This window comes from Pelodiscus sinensis, chromosome 17 (assembly GCF_052426305.1).
Source record: "Pelodiscus sinensis isolate ZL-2025 chromosome 17, ASM5242630v1, whole genome shotgun sequence".
In the NCBI taxonomy this organism is placed as follows: domain Eukaryota; kingdom Metazoa; phylum Chordata; order Testudines; family Trionychidae; genus Pelodiscus; species Pelodiscus sinensis.
The window spans coordinates 3,256,879-3,272,589 of record NC_143068.1 but is presented as its reverse complement, the minus strand read 5'-3'; the positions used below and the strand labels follow the sequence as shown (position 1 = coordinate 3,272,589).

The following is a 15,711-nucleotide window of genomic DNA, read 5'->3' as shown; positions in this document are numbered from 1 at the left end:
AATGATGAGTGTATAAACCTCTTCTGTTGCTGTCTGTCCAGTGACTAGAGCACTCTCATCACTTCCTTTCTCCTTTCTGTTGATTTAGTTTTTGTATAATCTATATATACTATAGCATATAGTGTAGTCTGGTGGTTAGAGCAAGTCTATTTAGACTGTGAGCTCTTGTAGGGCCAGGGAAAAGACCTGCAGAACAGCTGTGCCTAGCCTAGGTCAGCTGACTTGTGAGCTCATGGGGTTGTCAGGTTGCCCAGTTACAAAATGGCAATGTGAGTGCATGTGGTCTCATGGGCTGAGTGCCATCCTGAGCCCAAACATCTACCCTGCAGTTTTATAACCCTGTATCCTGAGCCCCATTAGCTGATCCAGGCTCTGAGACTTGGTGCCATCAGTTTTTCTTTTATTGCACACACATGCAATGTGTCTGTGCAATGCCCAGCACTCATTTGGGACCTCTAGGCGTACCATAACACACACAATTAAGCGATGTATATAGTTGAATGTAGAATGGACCATCTAAATTTAACCTTTGGGCTATCGTCTGTCTGGTGGTGTGTGGGGTGGTTTGTGTGTTCTTCGGTGTGTGTGGGCGGGGGGGGGGGGGATTTCCTCAGGTCTTGCCTAAGGTGACAGATGATCCAAAAACAAGGGTTCTAAGAGCTCATAAAGTAGGAGAAGAGAGTACATAGGAGAAATAACTCTAGTTCAAATGTTTGCCTTTATAGCCCCACAATGACCCTTCTTCCTCTTCTTTGCTTGGAGCCCAGCTGGAAGAGTCAGAGGAATACAGAAGGATTGCTATAAAGGATGTGTGTAAGATGTTAATTATTAAAACTAGAAAAGGATCAAAAAGTCTAACTTAGGTGTAATACCTGGAATTACTTTTCACTTTTTAAAAATAACTAAATTTAAAGTTTCCAGTTTCCTTTTTATCTTCTGACATCAGAATTACTGCAACAACATTTTTAAGTAGTCATCCTTCATGTACGTCAGGCAGAGTCCAGTGGCTACCATTCCACTATCCGTACACAATTTTCCACACTGGACGCCACCATTCTTCCACTCCAGGATGACAGGGCATTAATGCTATTAGTAATTCTAAATATCCAGCTTGTAGCTCTCCTCCCCTGCCCCCGAGTGTTGTTTTTTTTCCTCCAGTACTAACATATTTATAATTTTACAGAATACCCTGGCAGTGACGAAAATATTGACATTTCCCAGGAGCTTTCCCCAAAAAAATCAGTCATCACCACAAGATATTATTCTTCAAATAAATCTTATCCCCACCTAAGTACACCGTTACATGTTTCTGATTCTGGGCACCATAGAGTGAAAGTAAATGGTAAGATGGATGTCCTTTGTGGCTTGATAGCTTTGTGTGTAAGTGGCAAATGTGAGTAAAAGGGAAACGTAGTATGCCACTCCCTATTACAGCAGATAGATTTAAGCAGCATTAGTGATATAAATTGCTCTATACCAGTTCAGGTCTGTGTTTACACTTCCCTTATGTTTCAAATTATAAATAGTTCATGAAGGGCTAATAAGTTATAAATAGATGTTTGTACACAGCATGTGTACATAGTAATGTGCTATAAACACATAAATAGAAAGTGTTAATATTAATAGATGGTTGTAAATCATGTTGGTTCGTTGAGAGTTGTGCCTCTGTATATTCCACACCTGGTTTGTTGTAAACATAAAGGTTGTATGATTAATTACTTAACAATATTGAAAATGTAATTGCATGCACAATCCTGACTCTCCCCTTGGCTATGTCTACATAGTGGAGCTATTTCAGGATATCTCTGGTATCCCAAAATAGCTATTCCGTGTTTTAAGAGGAAGCCTGTTATATCAAGATATAACAGTGTCACTATTCTGACATCTCTGTAAACCTCATTGCATGAGGGTGAAGGGTCATATTGGAATAGCACCTTATTTCGAAATAACATTGAAATAAGCTATGCAACTTGCATAGTGGAAATTGTGTAGCTTATGTCAAAGTAAGAGTGGTGTGTATAACCACCCTTTGTGTTTATTTGGCAACTAAAGATTATGTTTCTCACATGATCTATATCATACTTTTTCTGCAACTGTAGATACAAGCATAGCAACTTGTAAAGCATACTCTTAATGTATGTGAAACAGTCCATAAAAGTCATACTTACAAAACATACAATTCATGTAGTAAAATACATACAGGAATAGTGAAACATTGGTGACATACATATGCAGTCACAAGTTGTATCTAAACATCTGTGCTGATGATTGAATAGAAAAATGTATATTACACAAGTTACTAGAATACTTCCATAAGAGAAGAAACAAATCAATGTCAGTAAGATATTGGACCATTCTGAGAGAAATATTAGAATAACCAGGGCTCCACAAATTATGGAAAACCCTACTCGCCAGACAAAAAAGGGACTCGCCACCCTCCTCCCCCAAGTGTTTTTTTAATGGCATAAATTCCTAATAAGAATAAGAACAGTAATTACTAATGGGTGATATTTATTAATAACTTAACTTATTAATAAATATCTTACAAACCTCTACCTTTTCCCTCTGCTTTCATGTCTCCTCCCCTTGTTCCGTCAGCTCCCCTGGTGCCTGCTGCCCCCCAACCCCTCACCCTCCTCTGCTGTCCTGACTCCTGCCTTCTCACTGCCCTCAGCCTTCCTGAGACCTGTCTCGCTCCACCAGCCTTTCTCTCCCCCCTGTGCCCACTCCTCCAGTAGCCCCACTCTGATCATGTGAGCTACCCCTCCTCATCCCCTCTCCTAACATGTCCCTCTACACACCTGCCCTTCCTCTCTCCTCTGGTGCTGATCTCCTCTCTTCCCCCCCCCCCAGGTGTCTGCCCTTCTGCTTCACCCCCAGAATCCCCTTTCCCTTCCACTCAGCACAGCCCCAGCCCTTCCTAGCTTCTGTCTTCCATTTTGCTGGGTTGCCGGAGCCTTTTTTAATCCGGCGGTCGCTGGCTGTGACGTTAGGACACCACGTCATACCAGTGTCCTGGCATCTGCCGGCATCCCACCCTCTGGCTCGCGCCCTGCCTCCTCGCACCGGAACTGCACACAGGCAGCCCAACACTGAGAATCGCCACACTTCCCCCTCCCCAGTGGTGCTCTGCTCCTCCACCAGCCGGTGGATTGGATGGGGCCATGCCTCCTGTAGTGCGGGCTTCGGCCAGCCCGTCAGAACAGCCCACTAGGCCAGTCCACCCTGCACTCTCCAGCTGTTAAAATCTACTCACCGTGGGTGAGTGTATTTGTTGAGCCCTGAGAATAACTAAAATAGGGTTGTCAAACAATCGAGTGATTAATCCTAGTGTTGAACAATAGAATTCCATTTTTTTGGATGTTTTTGGATGTTTTCTACATTTTCAGATGCATCCATTTTAATTGTAATACAATACAAAGAGTACAGGCTTCATTTTGTATTTATTTTATTACAAAACATTTGCACTGGAAGAAAACAAAATAAATATTATTTTTCTATTAATGCAAGTACTGTAGTGCAATCTCTTTATCATGAAATTCAACTTACCAATGTAGAATTACGTACATAAAATCCGACATTGGAAAATAAAAAAATGTAAATCTTTTAGAACCTACAAGTCCACTCAGTCCTATTTCTCGTTCAGCCAAATGCTCAAACAATATTGTTTACATTTGTATGTGATGATGCTACCTGATTTGTTTTTCCAGTGTAACCTGAAAATAAGAATGGGCATTCACATGGCACTGTTATTGCTGATGTTGCAAAATACTTACATGCCAATGTGCTAAAGATTCATATGTCCCTTCATGCTTCAGTCACCATTCCGAAGGACATGTGTCTATGCTGATTACTGGTTCTACTCCAGTGGTTCTCAGCCAGGAGTCTAGGGCTCCCTTGGGGGCCAAGAGTAGCTTTCAGGGAATCTGAATTGCATGATTGGCATTAGACTCACTAGGGCAGAAAGCACTGAAAGTATGCTCTAGCTATCTTTAAAAATGTCACATTGCAGATGTGCCAAAATGCAAAGAAGGTAACAGTGATAATGTTCTTAAACACGTGTAATGTTATCATCCAAAACTGCTATAACATGAAGTAATGGGGAGAGGGCTGGTAAAGCACAGAACAGGAGACATAATTCTCCTTCAGGCAGTTCAGTTACAAATTTAATTAAGATTGTTTTAATGTGCATTCTTAGTGCTGTGTGAACATCTGTTCTCACTTTGAGGTGACATTGTAAATAAGAAGGTAGCATTTTCTCTTGTGATTAGCTGGCCATGAAGTAGGATTGAACGGACTTGTGTGCACATTATTTTGTTTGAGTGTAAATATGTAACAGAACCACATTTGTCAGTTGCATTTTCATGATTGATTGTACTATAGTATGTGCTTGAGGTGTATTGAAAAACACATTTATCATTTTTACATAGGAAGTGAGCACTGTACACTTTGTATTATATTGTGAAAAATGTAGAAAAGCATCTAAAATGAATACATTTCAATTGATATTGTTTAAAACTGATTAATCATGATTAAATTTTGGGGTTAATCACTAGAGTTAACAGTGATTAATCAACAGCCCTATAAAATAGATGAAAAATGTTACAAAACGTCCTCCTCTGTCTGGGGTTGCACAGTATTGGTATAATTGTATTTTAAGTAGTACGCTGTAATGCTGTGGTCACCAACAGGTCGATCATGAGGCCTCGACCAGTCGATCACAAGGCGTCCTGTCTGTCCCGCCCCCATTTCCCTCCCACCCCTGAGAAGCCCCACTATCTACATCAAGTGAAAATGGAGGTAGTGTCGGCTTCCTGGGGATGGACAGAAGTCGTGCAGCTCAGCGCCTCTTCCGGCGATTCTGGAAGTGCGCTTGCTGGGTGTACTGTGGGAGGGAGCATCGGCTCCCTGCACCTCACAGGAGGGGTGAGTCAGCCCAGGGTCAGGTACAGGCAGAGGGGGTTGGCCCAGGGGCAGGCACGCGTGTGGGGCTTCCCTGTGCAGGGAGGGGGGGTCGGTCCCGGGGCAGGTGCATGGCGGGGCTTCCATGCACTGGGACGGGGGTGGGGGTTGGCGCAGGGACAAGCGCGTGTAGGGCTTCCTTGTGCTGGGAGGGTCGGCTTCCTGGGCTGGTGCTTGCGTGGAGCTTCCCTGCGCTGTGGGGAAGGGGTTGGCCCCGGGGCAGACACATGCTGGTTTCCCTCCAGGGGGAGGGGAGGAGTGGGAATCCTGGGAGGAGGCAGATGCAGGGGACTCTTTGCCACCATTCCCCTCTCCACTCTCCTGTCCCCAGCCACAGAACGCTGCCCTCACTCCTGTCCCCAACCCCAGAACGCTGTCCCCATTCCTGTCCACACTGCCCGAACTCTGTCCCCACTGGCACCCTGTCCTCAGCTGCAGAACCCTGCCCTCTCCCCTCCCACAGGAGAACCCTGCAGAACCCTGTTCCCTAGCCACAGAACTCTGTCCCCACAAAATGTATAATTATAAATGCTTCATTTTAGATTTAAATAGCATGAATAAAAAACAGACCATTTATTTCATAACTATAAACATGTGATTTTAATTTTATATATCGCATAATTTAAAAATAAACTGTTTATCAGTGTGTGTGTAAGTAAGGGCTGGGGATAGCAAGTGATGGACAGGAGGAGAATACAGAAGGTGGGGCTTCAAGTAAGGGGCGGGGCTGTAGATCTTCCCCTGTTCTGAGATTTTAAAAGTGAGCTTGGGTGTAAAAAGGTTGGAGATCACTGCTGTAATGTAATGATTAACTGAATGCCCAAAAGTGCAGAGTTTGGTTTACTTGGGCAACCTTAACCCTAGCATTTTTTTATTTGGCTATAAACTTAAAGAACAGTTTCTGATATACGTTTGTTCCCAGCTTTGTATCATATGCACACTCATGTGAGTTCAAAGCCTTCCTTTCACTCAGGCTATGTCTACACTATGAGCCTCTTGTGGAAGAGCAAATGTAAATGGAGTGCTCATTTGCATATGCTGCACTCTCATTTGCATTTCCTCTTCCTTTCTCTTTTGCATAAAAAGGGGCTGTCTATAGAATGCTTTTTTGCACAAAAACCTCTTGCGCAAAAGGGAAAGGAAGAGGAAATGCAAATGAGAGTGCGGCATATGCAAATGAGCACTCTATTTGCATTTGCTCTTCCACAAAAGCCATTGTTACTCTCCCTGTGGGGACTGGGGGCCAGGTCTACACTACAGACCTGTGCCTGTGTAACTATATCACTCGGAGGGGAGGGGGGGAAATCCATTCCCCATAGCAATGTAGTTACAGCAACTTTACCGTCCGTGTAAACAACGTGATGTCTACAGGAGAGCTTCTCCAAATGACCTTGCTACTACTGCCTCTTGGGGAGGTGGATTGACTCCATTTAGACAGAAGAAGCTCTCCCATCAGTATAAGAGCATCTTCACTAAAGCGCTGCAGTTGCACAGGAGGAATGCATGTTACACTCTGAGACTGTGTGGTACAGTGACCACTCTTGGGACATACTGTGTCTGTTTGGAGGGACAGTGGCTTCCAGTGATGTAATAGTCTACTGCACTGTCTCCTATGGTTTTGAAATATGTAATTGAATGCTCATTATCAAAGCAGTTCCATCTCTGGAAATATTGAGTTATTGATAAAGAGCCTAAATTTGTAGAAGTTCCTGTGCCAACATCAGTGGATTTCTAAACAACACATGAAGGCGAAAAATCTTAGGCATCAAAGAACATAAAATTTTTGTTCCCTCTAGATACTTGTACATCTAGCTGGTAATAGTACCACGAAATCTGCCCCAGTTCAATAAATTCAGACATTGACAACAGAAATGTTTGTTAGTTGTCTGCATAGAATTGGCCATATTTCAGAGAGAGAAACTCCTCATTACAGAAACAAACTTAGATTGTGGTTCTCACTTGTGCTTTTCCCACACTTTAAGTGGGAAAGGAATCTTAGAATCATAGAATACTAGAACTGGAAGGGACGTTGAGGTCATTGAGTCCAGTCCCTTTCCCTCACGGCAGGACCAAGTTTGTCTAGACCATCCCTGATTTTGTGACTTTATTTTCTTTTGAATCAATTTCAGATATATTTTGAGAAGTAAAATCTAAAGAATTCGGAAGGTTTTAATAAGGCAAAAGATATTTTGGAATAGCTATTAATTAGCCGGTATGATTTTGCCAATTAGTAATATTGACGGTCAACAAACACTTTCTAAGCCTAATTACTGTACTTATTACTTTAAAAACAATGTTTGATACATTTTATAGTGCCTGCAATAAATACAGTAATTTAGAATGGCCACAAATTTTTCTGTAATCATGCTGACGGATTTATTCAATTTAACTTTTTGATACAGAGGAAGATACCTTGAGTGAGTCATCTACAGATAGTTTGCTTTGGAGTGATGACGACTACAGTCAGGACATTGATGTAACTACTAACCCCGATGAGGAACTCGATGAAGAAGACAGTGACTTTGGGATTGTTCGATGCATTTGTGAAGTGGAAGAAGAAAATGACTTTATGATTCAGGTATATGATTGTAGATTAGATGTGCAGTGAAGTTCACCAAATACAGGAAAGAATGTCATCCAAAGCCTAACAATGCAAGTGTCTATGTAGGAATATGAGAGTGGATTCCCCATAAAATGTATCATTTCTCTTCTCCGGAATCTCAGAAAAGTATCAGTTTAGCTTGGGTGAACAACTGATGGTAGCATGTGAACAAATTATGCTTTGGTAGCTCACTTCTGAACGTGGCGTTCTATGTAATTTTTATCAGGGCCATTATGATTAATGTATTTTTCAAAGTTTCAGCAGAATCTGCAGTCAGTTTTGAGTTAAGGGTCAATGGGAGGGCGGAAAGATTTTTGTACTTCTCTACAAATATACTTTTTAAAATAGAGCTGTATCAAAAATGGTTCAAGTTTTTAACTTGTCATGGATATAGTTCTCTTTGAAGATGTGTCTGCTAGGTTAGAGAATAAATATTTTAAAGTAAAAATGTTAACCAATTGATTTGAAACCTTCCCCAAACGTCTGAGCATTCTCAGAAGCTATTTATCTGAATAGCTTCAAAAGCATCACCTGATCACAGTGTATGTTCACTGTACATTGCCCAGTCAAAAAAGATGAACAAGTACAGATAGTCAGTGTTTGACTCAGTTTACATCTGGGATATGCTTAAATGCTTTAGTAAAATCCCCTAAAACATTTTTTGAAATCAGGGCAGGAAAAAAGTTTGTGTTTTTTTTTCTTTTTTTTTAAATATTTTTGAAGTAGAATCTGATCTTTTGGATGGAGAAGGTCCTGCAGTTTCTGATGCATTATGTAATACTTTGCACATTATGATTGTTCACTTATTTGAAGATCTGGCCACACCCTGTCTTGGGCCACACAATAGCAGCAGCAAATGTGGAACTTTCCCTTTATTTATAAATATCAGCATAAGATTCCACACTTGGGTCTTCAGAAAGCTCCCAGAACTTCAGTGCTTGGATCCTCTGAAGCACACATACGTTGTCAGGAGAGCCATACGTACTGAATGTACACCAACTACTGACCCTTTCACCAGTTCCCTACTAACTTCAGTCAGTAAAAAAGCGCCTGACAGGCACTTGAATGATTTGGATTGCTGATACTTTAGGCGTTGAACATGAGTTATTAAAGGCCTCTTTACTCCCTTTTGGGGAAATTGTGGATTTTAGGAATATTTTGAAGCTTCCTTGGCTCACTCTTGAATCCCCCAAACTCCTTTAATTAGTTTGGCTTGTTCACAAGTCTTCAAGTCAAGTCTGCACAGCTTATTCACTCATAATTGTCCTCGATGTAGTATTTTATCTCCTGTTACGTTTTTTCTTGCTTTGTTGATTAGTCATTATTTTGACTGTTCTTTTTCTCCTAGCAGAATTATAAAGTCAGATGGAAAAAAGTAGAACAATTTGAAAGCTTTTGACTGGCTTGAATATATCTGAGGCTGGTGTGCTCTGCACCTGGGAGAGGAACTTGGTGTCAATGTGACTAGGTATATGGGTTGTATATGCTTTGATAGGATTATCAGTTCTGGAGGCCACCATCACAGATGCCCATAATTTTGGCGTGTTGTCATTTTTGTTGATACTGATCTAGCAGATCTGTTTTATTAAATCCATTTTAAAGCAGAGGTCTCCAAGTGGACATGCTTTGATATACTTGGTGCATTCATGTGCCACGTCAGTGGCTGAGCTCCCACTCATCTAATGAAAACTGTAGTTCAGGAGGTTCTGAGAGCTAGCTGTCATTTTGGTGAATTATCTTTGACTTGAACATTCTTGCACCAGAGGCTCTAAATACACTATCCAGGAACAAGTAGTCCTGAAGCACCTTAGAGACTAGCAAAAATATATAAATAGTATTGTGAGCTGTTAATTGCCGACCTGCTTTCCTTCAACACCCAATTGACATCAAAAGCTAACTATGAGACCCTTCCAGCCCACTCAGCCTACTTTGCACTGGCACTACAATTGACAGGTACTTTCCCCTGTCCCTTCTTTTTCTGTTATAAATTGTGAGGGCTCCCCTTTTCTCTCAGTTCTGCTCATCTGAGCAAGTGGAGTTTGCCCACAAAAAAGCTCATGATTCTCCCTCTCTCTCTGTGTGCGTGTGTGTGCATGCGCGCACACAGATTAGTCTCTAAGGTGCTACAGGACTCTTCATTTTTTATAGTTACAGACGAACATAGCTACCCTTCTGATACTCCTGTTGCAAGTAGAGAGCAACATTTGGAGACGCAGTGCATGTTGACAGAAATACTAAAGAGTTTCAGGTTAGTCCTATAGTGTCATATTGACACCAGGGTCAACACTCATCCCTTATGTCTGAGCACTTAGTTGTATGGGACCACTGTTTTTATTACAGCATGGATATCTGTGCCTTACACATAGGATTAATCTGTAGAAGGCAAGCTGGTCTGACACTGGCATTACTGCAAATCCTGTATTACCCTTATCAATGCAGCAGGTTGTGTGGGGATAAGTATTAGCTTGCTAATGGGGAGAATTCTTCAGAGGCTGGATACATCTCTGCAACAGAGGAACAGAAAGACAGTTACTGTGCTCTAGAGCCGTGGACACCAATCCGTCGATCGTGAGGCATTCGGGCAACCCCACCCCCCATTTTTCCTCCACCCCCGAGAAGCCCCACTACCTACCTCTAGTGTAGTGCCGGCTTCCCGCAGGGTGGACGGAAGTCCTGTCTGAAGCCCACGTCACTTCCGGGAGTTCCAGAAGTGCGCGGGCTGCTTCCCTCCCACAGCTCTGTTGTGTGCTGGGGGAGGGGGTGTCGGCCCCGGAGGAGGAGTGTGGAGGCTTCCCTGCGCTGTGGGAGCGGGGGTTGGCTCCGGGGCAGGCACCCGCTAGGGTTGGCCACCCTGCGGGAGGGTAGGGCGGGGGTTGCCCGGAGTGGGGGGGGTGGCTGGGCTGGGCCGGGCCACCCTGTGGAAGGGGGGTTTGGCCCCTGGGCAGGTGCCTGTGGAGGTTGGCCATGCTGCGGGAGGGAAGGGCGGGGGTTGGCTGGGCTGGGCCGGGCCCCGCTGTGGAAGGGGGGTTTGCCCCCGGGGCAGGCGCCCGTGGGGATTAGCCATGCTGCAGGAGGGGGTTGGCCGCGCTGCGCCGCGGGAGGGTGGTTTGGCCCTGGGGCAGGTTCCCGCGGGGGTTGGCCGTGCTGTGGGAGGAGAGGGGATGGGCAGGGCCACGCCGTGTAAGGGGGGCCTTGGCCCCGTGGCAGGCATGCGAGGGTTTTCCCTTCCCCGCGAGGGGGGTGGAGAAGGGGGAGTCGGGCACTGAAGGAGGCATGTGCTGGCTTCCCTCTGAGTGGCGGGGGAAGAGAATCCTGGGTGGAGGCAGATGCAGGGGACTCTCTGCTGCCACTGGCACCCTGTCCGTACTCCCCTGTCCCCAGCTACAGAACGCTGTCCCCATTCCCCGAACGCTGTCCCCATTCCCCGAACGCTGTCCCCATTCCCTGAACGCTGTCCCCACTGGCACCCTGTCCTCTCCCTTCCCAGCACCCTGTTCCCTCTCCTCTGCCCCCAACCGCAGAACTCTGTCCCCACAAAATGTATAATTATAAATGCTTCATTTTAGATTTCAATAGCATGAATAAAAAACAGACCATTTATTTCATAACTATAAACACGTGATTTTAATTTTATATATCGCATAATTTAAAAATAAACTGTGTATCAGAGTGTGTGAGTAAGGGTTGGGGATAGCAAGTGATGGACAGGAGGAAAATAGAGAGGGCGGGGCTTCAAGCAAGGGGCGGGGTGGTAGATCTTCGCCTGTTCTGAGATTTAAAAAGTGATCTTCGGTGTAAAAAGGTTGGAGACCACTGCTCTAGAGAATCCAGTATCTCTGTTCCCTCAAAAGTTTAAAGCCCTTAACTAAGACAGCTGGGGTTGAATTAGCTTCTATTCTCAACATTCAAACTTGTTTGGAAGCCCTTTATATGTCCTTGCATCCTATTTCAGGTAAATTGCTGAAGAATGGATGACAGGAGAAGGATCATGTGATGATTACCTATTGTGTTCCCACCCTCTGGGGCATCTGGTAGTGGCCACTGTCGGCAGACAGGATTACCCTTGTAGATGGACCTTTAGTCTGACCCATTATGGCCATTCTTATGTTCTTAAAGTATGGAAAACACTGCAGGCTTTTCTCCCCAAGTTCAGGGTGGCAGAAAAAACTACACCTCAGTCTGAGATGCCAACATCTGTGTCTCTGGGATAGGACTTGCATGGATTAGGAATCCTTAAACTGAGAGAGGACGTTATGTGTAGTGGGACATATGGATTAATGAGCAGGGTTTAAAACTAGCTGAGTCTCATTAACCTTGCAGGAACCAGTTTGGTACATAGGCGGAGAAAGAGGAAAATCAGGTGATGTCTTGTCTGTTGGAAGCTTTGAGGGAAGCTGGCTGTCTGCCTTTTAAATACCTCAGGGTTCTGAATGTCTCATGTCTTTAATTAGAGACTGTTTTAATCCTTAGGCAATGCATTTTGAGATCTTTTGCTTACCTTAACCTTTGAAGCAGTGAAGATCAGAGATTGTTTTTGTTTGATCCTGACTCAGAGGGTTGTGGACTTTTGTTTTTCTTGAGCCTAAACAATATTGAAAATGGATACAAGTTAAATGATGGAAAAAAGCTAGTGATTTTATTTACATTTTGGGTTGCCTGGGAGAGAGATCCTTTAACCAAAATCTTTACTACTGCTAATGTGGACAAGCTTGGAGGTCACCAGGAGATATGGGGAGAATCTCAACAGATTCTGAGCACTGTGGCTTAGAGCTCTAAGATTTGGTTCCTGGGTTCTTTTGGTAGGTAAGTTTACTATATTTTGCTGCCACTGCTTCCTTACCAGTCCTAGGTTATATTGATTGCCTTAGCTTGTGCCAGGTAATATTTGTATCCATGTCTCATCAGACTGGATGGAAAATTCCATACCTCCTACCAGTAATATCAGACATCTTGACCCAGGAAGGCTTTTGCATGCTGTGTCCCCTCATCTTGGATAATAGGATGCTGATTGACCTGACTTGTACTGTGGAAATGAGGAAAATCCTATTAGTGTCTAAAAAAACCTACATGTTAAATATTTTTCTCATAAGTGGGAGAGGTTTCACCAGGAGTATCAGATAAAATGTCTCTGCAGACTGTTTTCATATTGTCTAACATAGACATTTTACTGTAGTAAACATTTCTGGTCTCTCCTTGTCTTCAGCCAAAGTGTATATCTGCCAGCATATTATCCTCTTTTTGCTTTTAAATTGTTTTTTAATCACTGTTGTAAAAATTAGGTACCTCTAGAGGGTGCTTATGCAGTCCCAGTTAGGGCTGCTTTCTAAAATGTTTTTGAAGCTCAGCAATGCCAAATCTTCACCTCCCATAAATTGGAATCTGTAGACATAGTATACTTCAAAAATGATCACTATTGTTATCTTTCCATTTTTACAAATATAATATATAATTGAATAATGCAATCAGTACAGTAACATGTATTTTATGTTAATATTAAATTAACTAGCCTTTTGTGTCTCTTCAGTCTTTGATTTGCAACAGATTTTTTTATTCATGACCTCTGACTGCATTGTCATAATTATTGGTGGATGCGGGGTTATAGCACCTGCATAGCATACTTAGTGAGGATGTGAACATGTTTCAGAGTACACAGTTCACCGATGAGCCTGGGCTCATTGGTGAACCTTTATGGTTACATATAACACCCACACACCTGCTGCCTCTGTATCTGGGGCTGGGGGGTAGGCTGGAGCTGGCATATGTAGAGCTGACTTTCCCCCCTCCCCTCATTCTACTGCCTCTGATACAGAAGCAGCAGCATGCAGGGGTGGGGGGTAATAGGAGCCCATGCTGATGGGGACCTGGCTTAAAAACACATTCCGTCCCCCTGCCCCCCGTGTAAATGTGTTTTAACAGCTAAACAATTCAGTGGTTACACATTTACACAAATAACTGCATTTTAACATCCTTAACAGTCAGACTTGAGAACACGTATGAAGCTGTGGGTAGTGAGATACACATTAGTTAGCTTCAGGTTGTCCTAAAATGATCAGCATTGAAATAATTAGTAATTGCCTGGATTCTTAATGGTTGTGTTGTCTGGAGAATTGCATAACAGAAGATTACATATGAGTGTGTCTGGATTTACATATGGCGTCTTCTGTTCAAGTTGGCTGACTTTTGAAAGTTTTTGTTGTAGAAAGGTGCATCCTTTGGTGCCGTGTATCTAGTTTTTATTATACTATTGAGGTTCTGAAGGAGAAGACAGGAGGCTCTTTTTTTGGTTACCAACCTCCTTTTGATGCTTTCTTGGAGCGTTCTAATTATTTTTTATCTGGGTCATTCCCCAAGCCACTTAGTCTAAAAGAGTGAAAATACTCTGCAGTTGGTAACTTTAAAGAACAAAAAACTACTTGTGTGCAGACCTGTGGTTTTGACAATATCCCTTCACTGATTCTCACTCACACCTCTACCTTACCCCAGAGTTTGGAAGTTGAGCTTTGAGGTGTCTCATTATCTACCTGCTAAGAGCTCATTGAAGACTTCTCCATCCCTCCTGGTGGAAGTTGTGGGTTTTTTTAAATGTGAGCTCTCTTGTCAATTAGAATGTGACACAATGCTATCCATTCGTGCCCCTTTGAAAGGAACTGGCTAGAATTTTCTGGGACTTGTGTTGCTTGCTTGTTGGAGCTTACATGTTCTAGGAAGCCCTTGTGCCATCAAAGACGTAAGAGCTAGGGCAGTATGACTGTCACTCGGAGCACAAGACCTGGGCATTCTGTAAGCTCTTATTTTTAAAGGCAGAATTACAAGTAATATTCACTTCCCCATTCTGTTAATTTCTAAGTAGCATAGTGCCATTAAGCACTGACAATAGCTTCATTTTCTTTACAAAAATATTACATACAAGATTGTATATAATCTTAATATTGGCACAGTTAAAATAATGAAAGGTCTGGTACAGCTCACTTTGAAACTGACAATAAACCACCTACTTCAGTTAGAGCAGGATTAGGCCCAGTAACAGAAAGTGCAAAAAGTTAAGGCTTCAACTGTACCATGTATCATTTAATATATAGTATAATTTTTTCACCATGTGTCTGAAAACAACAATTATAGAAAGGTGGATGCATATAGATTTAAATAGTACATTTGTATAGCAAGAATTACTAAGTTAATAGTACTAGAACTGAAACAATCTATTTAAATATGGACCTGCATCAAAATGTCACGGGAGCTTCATTGTGGTCTCTTTAATTCTGGAGGGCCACAAGATTTTTTTTGTTGGCACTACATAGGCAGCAGTTTAGTTTTTACACTGATCACCCTTTCTTCTTGGGTGTACATCATCATGGTAAGGTCTGGACAACAATTAGTGCTGAAATATCTGGGGCAACTTTTCACGTTTTAGAAGATTTTAAGATGTGTCAAAACATTCACTTTAACGGGTTATCTTAAATTCTGTAGTTAGTATTTTGCCTCTGAGGCCATATATGCTTTGAGTATTCCTCATTTATATCTGTTGCATACATGTATTTTTAAAATATCAGGAGGCCAGCATCAGTATTGTAAAAACATCTAATGCCAAAACAGGTTTACCGTTGGTCTTCTGTAGTGATACTGGGCTCTTGAGCATCATCTCTGCACCCTGCTTTATTCCACAATCGCATGCTCTGATATCTCCTGATTCAGTATGTGAACTCCAACTAAGTACCTTTCTATGTGTATTTTTATCATTATTATAAACTTGCTATAAACTTTGAAACAAAAGTAATGTATTTCTATTATGTATCCTGATCTTTTTATTTTTCTTTCCTTTTATACTTTTATACTTGTTAATCTGTCTTTCTGCTTTTTCACTGTCTGCTTTACATCCAGTTAAGGTGTATAAGCTAAAAACCACTTCTATTTGAAAATGTTTTGTGTGTGATTGATAATAATAATCCTATAGTCTACCCTAGCATGCTCCCTAAAATCTCCCATTGGTGCAGGTCTGCTGCTGTGCAGCAATAGGTATGCTGACCGTCCATCCCATATTTTCTGGGACAGTCCTGATTTTCAATCTCCTGTCCTGGTGTCCCCATGAAGCTCTGAAATATCCTGAAAAGCCCAGAGACTCCAAAGGCAGCTAGAAGCAGCTGTGCGCT

General features: G+C 42.6%; 1 protein-coding gene across 13 annotated transcripts in view; it reads left to right on the top strand.

Annotated features, from left to right (window-relative positions):
- The window catches only part of PHF20 (PHD finger protein 20), a 191,700-nt gene that overhangs the window by 124,545 nt on the left and 51,444 nt on the right, over positions 1 to 15,711 (top strand). For 11 of the 13 annotated variants that reach the window (XM_075900760.2, XM_075900759.2, XM_075900761.2 and 8 more), the window contains 2 exons: positions 1,184 to 1,342; positions 7,365 to 7,540. In XM_075900760.2, coding sequence (XP_075756875.1) covers positions 1,184 to 1,342; positions 7,365 to 7,540 — 335 coding nt within the window. The remainder of the gene's footprint in view (positions 1 to 1,183; positions 1,343 to 7,364; positions 7,541 to 15,711) is intronic. The other 2 variants (XM_075900762.2, XM_075900753.2) reach the window with 1 other exon arrangement.